General features: G+C 43.4%; 1 protein-coding gene across 7 annotated transcripts in view; it reads left to right on the top strand.

The window, feature by feature from the left end:
• ELMO1 (engulfment and cell motility 1) overlaps window positions 1-14,053 on the top strand; it is a 533,507-nt gene that overhangs the window by 501,214 nt on the left and 18,240 nt on the right. For all 7 annotated transcript variants that reach the window (XM_049642952.1, XM_049642948.1, XM_049642946.1 and 4 more), the window contains 2 exons: window positions 4,306-4,413; window positions 12,142-12,224. In XM_049642952.1, the coding sequence (XP_049498909.1) occupies window positions 4,306-4,413; window positions 12,142-12,224 (191 nt within the window). The remainder of the gene's footprint in view (window positions 1-4,305; window positions 4,414-12,141; window positions 12,225-14,053) is intronic.

Here is a 14,053-nt window from a genome sequence, read left to right as displayed (position 1 = left end):
TAATTCTTCTTTTCTTATTATTGGATAAGGATCTGTGGAGTATTTCCATCATTACAGAAAGTTCTATCAAGCAGTGCTGCAAGAATTACAGTTGTCAGTGGTTATTAGCTCTGTAATGATCTATGTGACATTGGGAATAGCTTTAATCAGCCCTGGAGACCTTCTTAGCAGGCTTGTGAGCTCTGAAACCAGCTTTCCTCTCTCATCCTTCACACACACACACACACGCACACACACACACATGCACACGCATGCATGCACGCACACGCACACATACAGAGACAGACCAAGAAAAGGAAGTACAAAATTGTCTCCAAATTGTCAGTTTTTGAATTTGGGGAATGAAGAAATGGCTATTAATGTGCTAATACTCATAATTGACTGGAAGACCTCTATATTAACTCCTGTTTATTCTTTAAATGCTAGTAAACAATCTTTGATAATGTTCTCACTGCCTCCTGCTAATTGCTTCTAATGACATAATCCACTCATTCATTGCCCAGAGGGATTGAGGAACTAGTAACATCATGCTGGGCTTTGAAAAGAAATACACATTTTTCTTACCATAAAAGAAACTGCAAATCAAGCTGCTGCTGCCAGCTGACACTGAAATCGTCTCACGCGATGAGCCGGTGTGTTCGCTGCTCAGAGCTGGCAGCCCTGTTGTGCTTTACGGCAGCTCCACCTTTGAGACCGACATACACACATTATGATGCCTTGAAACCTTCCCAGAACTAATGACCCCAGCCTTTATCCTGAGGAAGATACTGGCACAGTATCCACCCATTTGTTTATGAGTCAAAACAGCTTCCCCAAGCCAGTTCAGCCCCTCTTCCAACACTTTGTCATCCTTCCAAGATTTCCTGTTTGATGGGAAGCAACAGAGCAATCACTTAGGTCGGTGACGTGCCGATCTTTTTGCTCTCTACCATTGCAGTAGGGGACTGAGAAAGAGGAACTTCTAGAGGATAGGAGGGGAGTTAGCCAGAGGAAGGAGGAAAACTAGAGGAGTGTGGTATCCTAAAAGTCAAGAGAATTTAGGCCTCCTGGAAGGAGGACATTCTGTCAGTTGTGCACCAGCTATTGTTAAGGTGGGATTCTGGGTAGCCTTTTGGGTTCCTTTGAAGCAGATGTCAACGGCAACTTTGCAAAGATGGTTGCTTGGCCTTCAGGAACCCTGACAGACAGCCACGGGTCTGTCTTCGTTTCTGAATCGAAGCGTATGTTACACAAGAGACCTTCCCTGTCCCTGTTTTTCCTTGCAGTGTGCCAGAGTCCCTGAGTCCCTGTCCCTACTTCCCAAACCTGGGAAACAAGTGTTTCCACCATGTTTCTCTTATTTGCCGCTAAGAACTAAGGGAGCCCGTTGCCCTAGAGCTTCTTGGCTTTGTCTCTCATTGTCTGCCTTTCACCCTAACAGTTTTTGTGCTGTACCTAATAGAGTGCTGCATGTATTGTAGGCACTCTGCAAATATTCACTGGATAAGTAAACTTCCCTTGAAAGTATATGCAGCAAAAACTTTTGAAGTCTTACAAACGAACGCAAGTTGTGCATTTTACTTCACAAGATATCTGGTTATACCACTTAAATTTTTTAACACTCACCAGTATATTGAGAATGAATGATCTTTGATCTTTGATTGCATCATACTGGCCCTTGGGCTTTAGGTTCCTACCATTACCCTTAGAGTTTATCCCAGCTTAAGAAGCCAGGGATCCCTGGAAAGAACCAGTTGGGACCTTATTCTAAAAAAGACCTGTATATCCCAGTGCACAGCTAGCTCACTGACTCCTTGCTGGCTTTCTGTCACCCTTCAGTTGCTCACTTAGCTAAAAATTGCACCGCCAAGGTATCAGGGGAAGAAAGCTTCATAGAAAATCTCTCCAGCTGGCTTTGGACAGTCTCCACAGGCTATGTAGGCAAGGTGAAAGTTCCCTTTGGGGAGGAGGAACCTCCACAGCCTGTCATTCAGGCCCCCCACCCCCTGAGCACTATTGCTACTCACGGCCAAAGCATGGCCTGCTCCCTTGGAATTCACAGTTCCTATTGTGAATTACAAATCCGATTCCCAAATGTGTTCTTCATGGAAAATTGATGATTACATGTTTGCCTAATTGAAATGACTGTGAATTATTCAGGGAATAACTTTATTCTCTGCCTTTGAAATACTCTCCCAGGAAAATGACCTATGTTGTGTGTATGGATATAATTTTGAAAATTGAGCAACGCCAGATGTTTCCCTAGCCAGAAAATAACTTTTCCTTTCCTCCCAGATTTTTCCAGCAGAGTTCAGATTCTTTTAAATATGTGGATTGCCATATTATGAGTACTTTCAAGAGTTCTCAAACCCTATTTATAGATGAGGAAGATAGGAATCCCAAAGGTGTTTTGCTTTTGTAGATCAAGTTGGGGCATTTTCTTTGTTCATTGTGTGGCTTTTAGTTCCATTTTTAAATCTTTCTTTTCTATTAAAAGAGTCCTAGTTAAAATATAAGCTTTGCAGTGCAGGCGATTTTAGATAGAAAAACCCTTTCTTTAAAATGTTGTGATAGCTTTCTAGTCAGAGCAGTTTCAAAGCAATACATGTTTGTAGACACAGTAATGAGGTGACTTGACCCAGGCCGCCATGTTTGCCAACTGCATCATTGCACAAAGGGGCTTGCAGGTCATAGATGCTTTCAAGGTCATAGATGCTTTGTGCCTTAAGCATTTTGACCAAGTCCCCTTGGGTCCTCATTTATCAATTTAACCAACACCAACTGTGCAACCCCCATGTGCCAGGCACTGTGCCAAGGGATTGGGACAGTGCAATTATGAAGACAGTGGCTGTCATTAGAGAGCTCTGGCTTCACACTGTCCAGGCTCATGAGTATCCTGAGTCCTCTTCTTCCATCAGTCATTGTTAGCAGTACACCTGCGAGGGCAAGTTGCCTAGGGTTTGTGGTAAAGAAGGGGAAATACTAAGATGCTTAACATGGGGGCACTAAGAAGACACTGGGGCATCCAAGAGGATGAGGAGAGTTCCTTCAGCAGTAGTAATCACAGAGGGCTTCCTGGAGGAGGAGGCATCTAAGCACAGCCTTGCTTGAGAGCTTCACAAAGATTGCTGTCACAATTTAAATTTCTTATCTATAAAAAGTGTTTTTGCCTCCCCCCTACCTCTCAGGCTTATTCATTTTTATTACCTTGGAACACAGAGGAGGTTAAGTTGAGGGAGTTATTTGTAAGTATGGTCCTAAGACCCTGGTCATGTCTAGTTCTTTATTTTTGTCTTAATTTTTTTTTCCATTTTTTGAGTTTCAGGTGTACAATATAGTGATTCAGTACTTCGTATATTACAAAATGGTCACCACAATAAGTGTAGTTACATGTGTCACCATACTCAGTTGTTACAATACTACTGATTGTTTTCCCTGTGCCATACATTACATCCCCATTCTTATTCATTTATAAAGGGAAGACTGCACCTCTTAATCCCCTTCTAGTCATGTCTATTCAGAGGACTACACTCTAGGAATTAGAGAGGAGATGATTGTGAATATCCTCATTCTTTGGATAAATCCCTGAATCATTTAGGTTGTTTCCTCATAAACTCCACCCCTTATGTGTATCACTGGCATCCTAAAAATCCATTTGTTGATTAATTTGCATGTATTAGCCCCAGGGGTGGGGGTTCGGTATAGCAACTAAGATGTGGCACAAGTAAATTACGTCAACAGTTTTAAAATCTCGGAGAGGAAAATGGAAGCAGAGGAGTTCCAAGAAAGCTGCTTTTTCTACATTTCCCTCCCCACTTTTGCCAGACCTAAGAGGATAGGGAAGGATGCCCATAGTCATTATAAATACTGATGAAACGACGCTCTGGAAGCCACCACCGCAGAACACCTGCTGCCATTATGCCTGAAGGATTTAATAACCTCCCCAGTGGTTACCCAATGTATTTTAGTCAGAACAGTGCTAACTAAATATCAAGATCAAGAGGCCTATTGCCCAGGGCTCTAGAATTCCTTCCTTCCTGAAGACTTAAAATTTAGTGTTTATTTATTTTTGAGAGAGACAGAGACAGAGACAGAGCACGAGTGGGGGATGGGCAGAGAGAGAGAAAGACACAGAATCCAAAGCAGCCTCCAGGCTCCGAGCTGTCAGCAGAGTCCGACGCGGGGCTCGAACTCACTGACCGCAAGATCGTGACCTGAGCCGAAGTCAGACACTTAACCGACTGAGCCACCCAGGCGCCCGGGATGTCGATACTTTTAGAAATCAGAATCACTTACCTCATAAATTTGTGTGTTTTTTTCCTTCAGACAAGTTTTGGTACTGTCGACTTTCACCCAACCACAAGGTTCTGCATTATGGAGACTTGGAAGAAAGTCCTCAGGGAGAAGTGCCCCACGATTCCTTGCAGGACAAATGTAAGTGGCTCTCCTGTGTAGGAGGACTGAGTTTGGGTTGTTTGTTTCTCTTCCTGGTCACAAAATAGCACACAGGAAAACTACCAGCCCAAATAAATCCACTGGACGTGTCTCATCTTGTCGTAGGTCCTGGCCTGAGCATTCTCGTCACGCACGAGACCCCGATGGACTGGGGCTTCGGGACAGAAAAGGGGAGGGCACAGAAGGAATGCTCACATATCTTTCCTGAAAAATGTAAAGCTGGGTTTCAGATGTCCACTTTCACACTACTTCTCCAGTTGCTGTTTTAAGGAGCAAAGACAATAGAAACCTGACTCTGTCGCTTGCCTTTTTCTGTTGACCCAGAATAATTTTCCATGAATCATGTACTTGGTCCCTACCACATGTACTCATTATAGTTTAGTGTATCCCATGACCGGAATGCAGAGCTAATGGTAGACCCCAGGATGACTAACCTGCTTCAGAGAAGTAACTCAGACATTTAGAACATTTATTTGTATTTTTTAATGTTCATTTATTTTGAGAGAGAAAGAGGACACACCTGTGTGTGAGACAGGGAGGGGCAGAGAGAAAGAGAGGGAGAGAGAGAATCCCAGGCAGGCTCCACACTGTCAGCAGGGCTCAAACCCATGAACAATGAGATCATGACCTGAGCCAAAACCAAGAGTTGGTAGCTCAATCGACTGAGCCACCCAGGGGCCCCTGACACTTAGAACATTTATGATCAGTTACGTTCTATCATCAGCTAAAATACATATCCCTGAAACACATATTATTTGTATTTATTTGCTGTTTCTGTACAATTCTATTTTAATGTGTATGTTTTTGAAGAGCCAGTAATTTGCCAGATTATTTTAGCCCAACACCAAACCAGGGTCCAGGTTCTTAGGCAGTATTAAGTGTGCGAATTAAACCAAGTATTATATAAACATTAAAATACATAAGGGTGATACATTTGTTTGGAAGAAAAATGAGATAAAATGAACATAACCTCAGAGGACATCCCAGTTAGAGAAATCAGAGTGGGAAAGAGTGAGAAAACAAATAAAGAACACTATTAAGTAGCCTTCAAAAGGCTGACCCTGCATAAGTCATCTCAGCAGGATGTCACAGACTGAATCCTTAGCCCTAAGCCCCAATGTCTTTCCTCTCATCACCCCAGGGCCTAAGGAAGTCAGCTCTGTACTACCTTCCTTGCAGCCCATGGCCACCAAAGGCAAAAAGTAACCACAAGTGAGAAATTCCTGACACATTCAGAATCTGCGCTGACATATCAGGTGGATAACCTAGAACATTCTCTCTTCCTCCAGCTTAGAAATGGAACAGTCTAGTCTTTGTAGAGTCACTTAGCTCAGAAAGCAAGCTTGTTTGCTTTCGTAGGAGCACTGCTTCCCTGACCCACATTATTGGCCTTGCTAGTGGAAGGTGGAAGAAATCTGAAGCCCACAGCTACAGCGTCTGGGACAGTGTCTCTGCATTGGCAGCGTTCCAGGCCTCTGCCTATAATGAGGACCCTCCCTTCAAGTCTCAGAAAGCCTCCCCCATTCCACCATGGACAAGCCAGGCCAGTGTTTCTCAGAGTATGGTCCTTGACCCGTGAGCAGCATCTCCTGAAAATTTACTAGAAATACAGATTCTCCAGCCTCTTTTCCAGTCCTACTGAATCAGAAACTCTGAGGACAGGGATTGGCAACCTCTGTCTAAAACAGACTCTCCAGGCAGTTCTGATGTACACTCAGAATGAGAACTGCTGAGCTAGATACTGCCTGATAATCTTCGTGATGATTTCCCAAATTTGGCTTTACCAGTAAGTAAATATTGTAAAAGAACAAAAAAAAAAAGTGATTTGACAGTGGGTTGCCAACTTTTCATTTTGGTAAAAAATGTCTAGTAAGAAATAAGATCTAACTAAAATTTAATATCACATTCCTTTCATTAAAAAAAGAAGGGGGGAGGGGCTCTTAATCATGAAAAACAATAAGAAAGAGCTGAAAGACCTAATCTTGGAATATAGGACAGTTACTTCTACTAAATTAAATTAGCTTTATTAAAAACTCACAGCTTGGTCTTCATTTTCCTCTCTTTGCTGTTCACTGGTGAAAACTTACTGGCAAAACTTTGCTCGTGAACTTGGAACTGTCCAGGGGCCAGCAATTTGGAATCACTGCTACAGTGGGAAAATGAAGAGTTAATGGTGACTATTGCTCAAAGCAAGCAGAAGTTTTTTGGGTTTTTTTTTTATGTTTATGTATTTATTTTTGAGAGGGAGAAAGAGTGAGAAAGAGAGAGAGAGAAAGCTACGGAGGGACAGAGAGAGAAAGGGAGACAGAGAATCCCAGGTAAGCTCCACACTGTCAGCACAGAGCCCAGCATGGGGCTCAAACTCACCAAACTGTGAGATCCTGACCTGAGCTGAAATCAAGAGTTGGGATGCTTAACCAACTGAGCCACCCCAGCATCCTGCAACCAGTTCTACACATAGTCTGCCACAGTCTCATTCTTCACCTGACCACGAAATAGGGAAAGTGGTCTGGGGAAAACACACACACACACACACACACACATACACACACACACACACACTCAAACACATTTGCACACAGCATAATTCATTTTTTTTTCCCGCATGGACCAGTGAATCAGCTTTCCCACTCACTGGACATATTATTTATTCCCGTAGTTATAGGGATATAATCCACTTCTCAACCCACATATAGGCATTTGATTGGCATTGTTTACAGGTGTTATATGCAGCACCCCTATTCTAGCTGTTTCTGTTGCTTAGGAAACTGGTAGCCCAGCTCCTAGAGAAGGTCAAGGGGTGGACAGCTCCTGAACGTTGTAGGGGCAGTTCCTGGGCTTGGCCACAAGCTGATGCCCCTACCCCCAGCTCTACCAAGGCCTGCACCCCCAGGAGCCCAGGGTAAAAGTAACCGGATATAAACCAGGAGTGCCAATGCCAGAGAGAACCAGCTTGCCAGGGTGTTCACAGAGGAGCAAGGTTAGAGCTGCAGATCTCTAAACGGCTTTTGGTAGTGGCCGCAGAGTGATACTGGTCCTGGGAAAGGGTTACAATCGTCCGTTCTGACAATGGCTCCAAAACTCTAGTCTTACCTTACCTTACCTCACCTCTGCAGCCTTTGAAATCCAGTACTTCGGAGTTCAAAAGAGTTTCTTCATTAACAGTCTATCCATTGAAAAATAAACCAGGAATGCATACTTGTACAGGTGTATGCATGCAGGGGTGTGTGTGTGTGTGTGTGTGTGTGTGTGTGTGTGTTCTTGAGATTATATCTGTAGGCACATGTGAGCCAAGTGGGGGGTGTATTCACGTAAATAAGTAAAATGAACCTGGTATGCGCTCGAGATGAGAAGCCCCATCTTGGGAAACTAAAGTCTGCTGCTTCAGGCCTGGCACCTGGTTTGCCTTTAATTCCAATTCCATGGGCATTCTGCCCATCATCTTAGAGCCCTTAAAAGTCATAAACCTCATTCCACTAGAAAAATGAAATGTTCCTTTAATTAATTTCAAGTGCCTTGCTCTTGTCATGTACGATTGCCCTCTCTTGAGACCAAGGGGGAAATTGTCTTCCGCCCCTTGAGTTAATCAGTGCTGAATATTGAGATATTGATGAACCAAATAGTGTAATTGAATCTTCTTCATATAGAGAGTGCAAGTAAAGATTGAGGGCCTCTCCTTGGCTGTCTTCATCCCTGAAGGTTTAGGAAGTCTCTTCTCATATTACTTTTGTTTGGCAGGAGATATGGCCCTACATCTCTCCCGCTAAGTTTACAGGCTTGCATCACCCTCACCAGACACTAGACTCCTTTGCTTTCCAGCTGTGCCCCAGGCCCCTCAGTGCCTCCCTTTGAAAGAATCTAGGCCAGAGCTTCTCACCCCCACATCCAAGGGGCCAGAGAGAAGGCCCACTCCCTTGCACAAGGCGATTAAGCCTATTACAGAGGGTGGGAGGGGCAGCTGAGACAGCAAAACAGAGTGGGCAATTTGGGTCACTGAAGCACAGTGAATACTTCAGGTCCCTTGATCTATAGAGACAATTTAACTTTGATTATTGGTAATGAGAATAATCGCGGACAACATTTATTGAGTGCTTACTATATGCCAGGCACTATGCTAAGAGCTCTACATAAATTACCCTCTCACCAACCTGGAGAGGTAGACATCATTGCCCTTGTTTTACAGTTAAGGAAACAGAGGTACAGAAAACGTGACCGGGAAACAGAACAGAGATCTGATTGCAGCCATCCAATTCCATGGCCCAGGCTTTTCCCCACTACCTGTGCTGCCTCGATTAGAAGCCAACAATGATCCTGGCTCCTGCAATAGGACTTAATTCTTGGAGCAACCATATGAGTAGCTGATGCCATAGTTTCCACATTGCAGATGAGGAAGGTTAGGCTCCAAGAACTTAAGCCCAAAGTGGTACAACCAATAGGTGGATCTAGAATTCAAAGCCAGTCTGATACCAAGGGCACAGCCCTTCCCACCACTCTGTGCTGCCAGGATAGAGATCAGATTCTTCATTGAACTGAACAGGGATAGGATCAGCCTGTCCCTCCCCTGAGCGTCACCACTCACCAGAGCGTCTATGGAGCTGTGTCTGCAGCAAGGGCTCATGGCTTACTAGCTACTTCCTGGGGTGGTTTCTGCCTCAATGTGGCTCTCAGCGGTGAAAGCTAAAACTATGTTGGTGGCCATGTGTGCCTTTTCAATTGTATTTTTGTTTTGAATCACAATTACAGATCCTTCCACAGATATCAGCAGTTCAAGAGTTTCCTAGAGAGTCTGAAGTGATAACCACATCTGGGGCTCTGTTCAGCATGATTTGAGGATTCTGACAGCTTCCAAATGTAGGGAGTAGTCATGACCAAGCAAGGGAGGGTAGGGTAGAAGAAAAAACAGTCCTAACTCTGTCCTCCACTAACTATGTGACATTGTATAATTTATTTCCTCTCTTGAGGCCTCAGTCTTCCCATTTGTAAAATGGTCATATTGAATGAGATGATCTCAGTCCAGCTCAAACTGAGAAAAAAGGGCAGAAAGAAATGAGGCCATACCTCCAAAGATTTAGAGTGGACTGTTGGGTGCCAGCAGGGACCCTTTTGATTCCCATATCTCTGGGCACCCTTTCTTTATGCTGCTCCCACATAAAAATGCCTAATGGAAACACTAGCCTGACTTTGAAGTAATCAGGCGCCCGCTCCTGCCTCCTCAGAGTGTAGATTCAAGAGACGTGAGTCTGATTCTGCTCATGGGAATAGAAAGGACGGCATTCTAGCCTTCTGATGCCTAATCTTCCAATGCATCTAGAGACAAACTATGCAAAGAGCAACCTTTAAAAGCCATGCTGTATTTTTAGAATTTTGTGTTTCCTCTTAGCCATAATCCTGTGAGTAATATAGCAGCTTGTCTCCTTGACAGGGGACAATGCATATAAAAAACAGAATATGTACTGCCACAAGCACAGTAGAAAAGTGCCTTTTCTTCCCCGAAGCCTCCTCATTAGAGATTCTGAAGACTACTCCCACTGTAGACCTTTGTGTTACTCTTGTCCCGTTCCATATGATGGCTTTTCAAAGCCAAAGGGTAACTTAGTATTTATAGATTGTAGAAACTCTTTCTAGTTCGTTGACCATGTTATATATGATACAACAAAAGACTCTCTGCACAGTAACTGTGACTCAAACCCCATCTGAAGCTTGAGAAGGCTTTTGACTTAGGATGTTAACTCTTTCACAAATTCACTTCAGTGGCGGGTTTTCAACTGAAAAGTAAACACGGAGTCGACCCAACTTCCCAGAGGGCCCAAATGTCCACTCCTGGGGTAGTGATTAGGCAACCCAATTGACCACTGAGGGGAACAGGGCTGATCACTGGTTATAAAAAATGGATCTCAGAAGAACTGAAGTCAGTGGTTGTGGTCAAAAGTAGGTCCGGGAATTATGGAGACTGTCTTTAGGAAGCTGCCAATTCAAAGGGGCCAAAGAGAGACAGGAAAGACATCCCAGGTAAAGGATTCTGCCAGTGAAGATAGGCTGCATTGCTGACTTATGCTGCGGGAACAAGTGACCCCCCCCAGATCACAGTGGCTTATGACGCTAAGAGTATATTCTCATTCATGTTACGTGACTGACATGGGGTGTGAAAGTGCTGCCCCACATAGTCACTCAGGGACACAGGCCAGTGACTGCTCTGCCCTCCCACAGCGTGCCATCTGGATGGAATATATGGCTTGTTCAGTTTCTGAAGAGATTCTGGTGGACAGTGACTTTTTACTGCCTCTGTCTAGAAGAGACTGGCATGCCGTTGCCTCTCACATTTCACTGGCCAGACATAATCATGTGGCCCCACCTAACTGCAAAGGTTGCTGGGAAGTGTAATCTTCCATATATATGTCCAGAAAGGGAGGAAAGCCGGATACCACTCAGCACAAGTAATTTCTGCTGAAGGGATCTAGAATCAGGACTGCGGGATGAAGGAGCAGACATGGTGGGACAGATAGCAGGGAGTATATGCAGAGATTCCTGGAAGAATTGATCAAAACCCCACTTTTCTCTGGAGCTAAAGAAAGCTCTCGGGGATATCAACAGATTTGAACAAAGTCTTAGGAATTTTAGGGTACCTGAAAAATGTTAGCTTTTTAAAAGGCCTTCCTGTTGTATCATTTTGATATTCTATATATTTCATAATTTCGTCTTCGTCTAAATCTCTCCCCCACAACCCAATTCCCCAATAAAAGCAGGGGAATTTTAATTATGAAATCTCTCATCATCTTCTCCATTAAGGGAGTCTAAGGCATTGGTTACTTGAAGTTTCTGCAGATCCTAAGTGGGCCTCTAGATTCACAGTCCCTTGTGGGACTACAAGATTAGGGATTGGAGAGGGACAGGTGACTTCACAGTTTTTTAAGCTATGGTTCCAAACCATCCTACTGCCTTCCCTCTCTCAGGTGATCTTGACAAAAGTTTGAAATGCACAAACCTGTCTTTTATCTTCCTCCGAGTCCTGAGTAAGACATGAGATAACATCATTTTATCTAACTGCATTATTCTCCAAGATAAATACCGGCTACCATCTCCCTATCAGAAAGGAATGTTCCCTTTATTTAATTGAGTTTACTTTCGTTGTCTGTAAAACAGAGATTAAAAAAATCTGTCTCCCAGAGTTGTGAGAATTAACAAGGTGGTAGAGAGTGAGGATTTGGAGAGTGACTCTTCAGATTCAGATCAATTTTTTGTGGTAAGGTTGCTTCTCCTCATTATCCAAAACTCAGAAGCTAATAGCTTCTCAGAAGCAAAGCACTCGGCATTGTTCCTAGCAAAAGGGGTCTTGCCTAATATCAGGATTAGCACCACTGGTATTATTATCATTATTATTACTACTGATTCTAGTACCATCACTTTTACATGACTATGATAGCTTTTCTTAGGTATTTGTTTCACAAATGGGTATTTGTTTCACAAATTCTGGTCGTGAACATAGACTTTTCTCCCCAGGGATGCTTTTTAGCAGACTATTTTCCTTTCTGTCCCTGGGACCCTGCCTGACTCCTCTTTCTCTTTTTGCCTCTTTTTTTATTTCCTCTTTCTGCGTAGTTTCTCAGAATGACAACTGTGCCCGCCGACTCAGTGCTCACTCCTGACTCTTTATTGACATCTCAGCTTTCACATGGTGTAGTTACTTTCATTTTCTCTTATGAATTGCAGTGCCGGTGGCAGATATCAAAGCGGTGGTGACGGGGAAGGACTGCCCTCATATGAAAGAGAAAGGTGCCCTTAAACAAAACAAGGTATGATTCCGAAATTATTGCAAATAGTTCTATCCACACCATGCAGTCAGCAACTGTGGTGGGCCCAGCCCTGCTTTAGTAGCAATGCGTGTGTGCGTGTGTGTGTGCACGTGCGTGTGCTATTGCACATCACTTATTCCGCCCTCCTTTGTCCTTTCCTAATGCTTTTACATCTCTCAGCCTTATGATTTCACTGATCACTTTCTTTTTTTCGTCATGTTCTTTTTTTTTTATTTGAATCCAAGTTAGTTCACATATGGTGTAATAATGATTTCAGGAATAGAATTTAGTGATTCATCACTTATGTATAACACCCAGTGCTCATCCCAACAAGTACCCTCCTTATTGCCCATCACCCATTTGGTTCACCCCCCCACCCAACACCCCTCCAGCCACCCTCAGTTTGTGCTCTGTATTTAAGAATCTTATGATTTGCCTTCCTCTCTGTTTTTATATTATTTTTTCTGCCCTTTCCCTATGTTCATCTATTTTGTTTCTTAAATTTCACATATGAGTAAAATCATTTGATATTTGTCTTTCTCTGACTGACTTCACTTAGTATGCTACACTCTAGTTAGCATAATACACATCCATGTTACAAATGGCAAGGTTTTATTCTTTTTCATCGCCAAGTAATATTCCTGTGTGTGTGTGTGTGTGTGTGTGTGTGTGTGTGTACCACATTTTCTTTATCTATTCATTAGTTGATGGACATTTGGGCTCTTTCCATAATTTGGCTATTGTTGATAGTGCTGCTATAAACGTTGGGGTGCATATGCCCCTTCGAATCAGCACTCATGTATCCTTTAAATAATTACTGACTAGGGCGCCTGGGTGGCACAGTCGGTTGAGCATCCGACTTCGGCTCAGGTTGTGATCTCACAGCTCGTGAGTTTAAGCCCTGCGTCAGGCTCTATGCTGAAAGCTCAGAGCCTGCAGCCTGCTTCAGATTCTGTGCCTCCCTCTCTCTCTGCCCCAACCCACTCGCATTCTGTCTGTATCTCTCTCAAAAATAAATAAGCATCAAAAAAAAATTTTTTTAATAAATAAATAAATACTTAGTAGTGCAATTGCTGGGTTGTAGGGTAGTTCTATTTTTAATTTTTCAAAGAACCTCATCACTTCGAATCCCCACCACCTCTTCCATTTTCTCACTTCCTGTCCCCTTCCAACTGCAGGAATTGTCCCTTATTGTTGTCACCCAGCCCTCTCTCAAGCCTTCTCCACTCATCCCCATCCATTCTCAGGGCCTCTCCTAACTTCTCCTTTATGTTCATGTTCTCCCTTCCCTGACTTCCTCCCCAACCTCTTTCATTTTCTTCTGCTGTCCTTACCTTCTTAGTATCTTCTCTGGAGTCTCTATGAAGCCTGGGAAAGGCAGAGACGAGATGATTCAAAATGTTTTAGAAAACTTAAGGGCCTGATAGCCTTCACCATCATGGAAAGTACTGTGAAATAACTGAAACCCATCTTAAAGGAGAAAACTTCCCCAAAGGTGAATACTGCTTAAATCTCCTTCATGTCACAATATTTTTCACCCTCCCCTCCTAGTTTACCAACCAACTGATCATCATAACAGACCATGTTCCATACTAGAGGGAGTGGGGAGGAGGCATTATCTGAAAAGATGGAAGAATTTCCTTTGCCCTCAGTTTGGAAGTATTTGCCCTTGGAAGGGCCATCAGGGAGCCAATTATTTGTTTCTCCCTCTCAGCATCTTGTAATACATAGTACCCATCCATGAACAAAATTATTCAGATTGATCTGGGTGCTCCAGCCACCTTGGCACCAAAAATACCACCCAGATTGATAGGTTTCTCCTTCATCGT

Source organism: Panthera uncia, chromosome A2 (genome assembly GCF_023721935.1).
Source record: "Panthera uncia isolate 11264 chromosome A2, Puncia_PCG_1.0, whole genome shotgun sequence".
In the NCBI taxonomy this organism is placed as follows: Eukaryota; Metazoa; Chordata; class Mammalia; order Carnivora; family Felidae; genus Panthera; species Panthera uncia.
The sequence above is the reverse complement of the archived record's forward strand: the minus strand, read 5'-3'. Positions and strand labels throughout refer to the sequence as shown.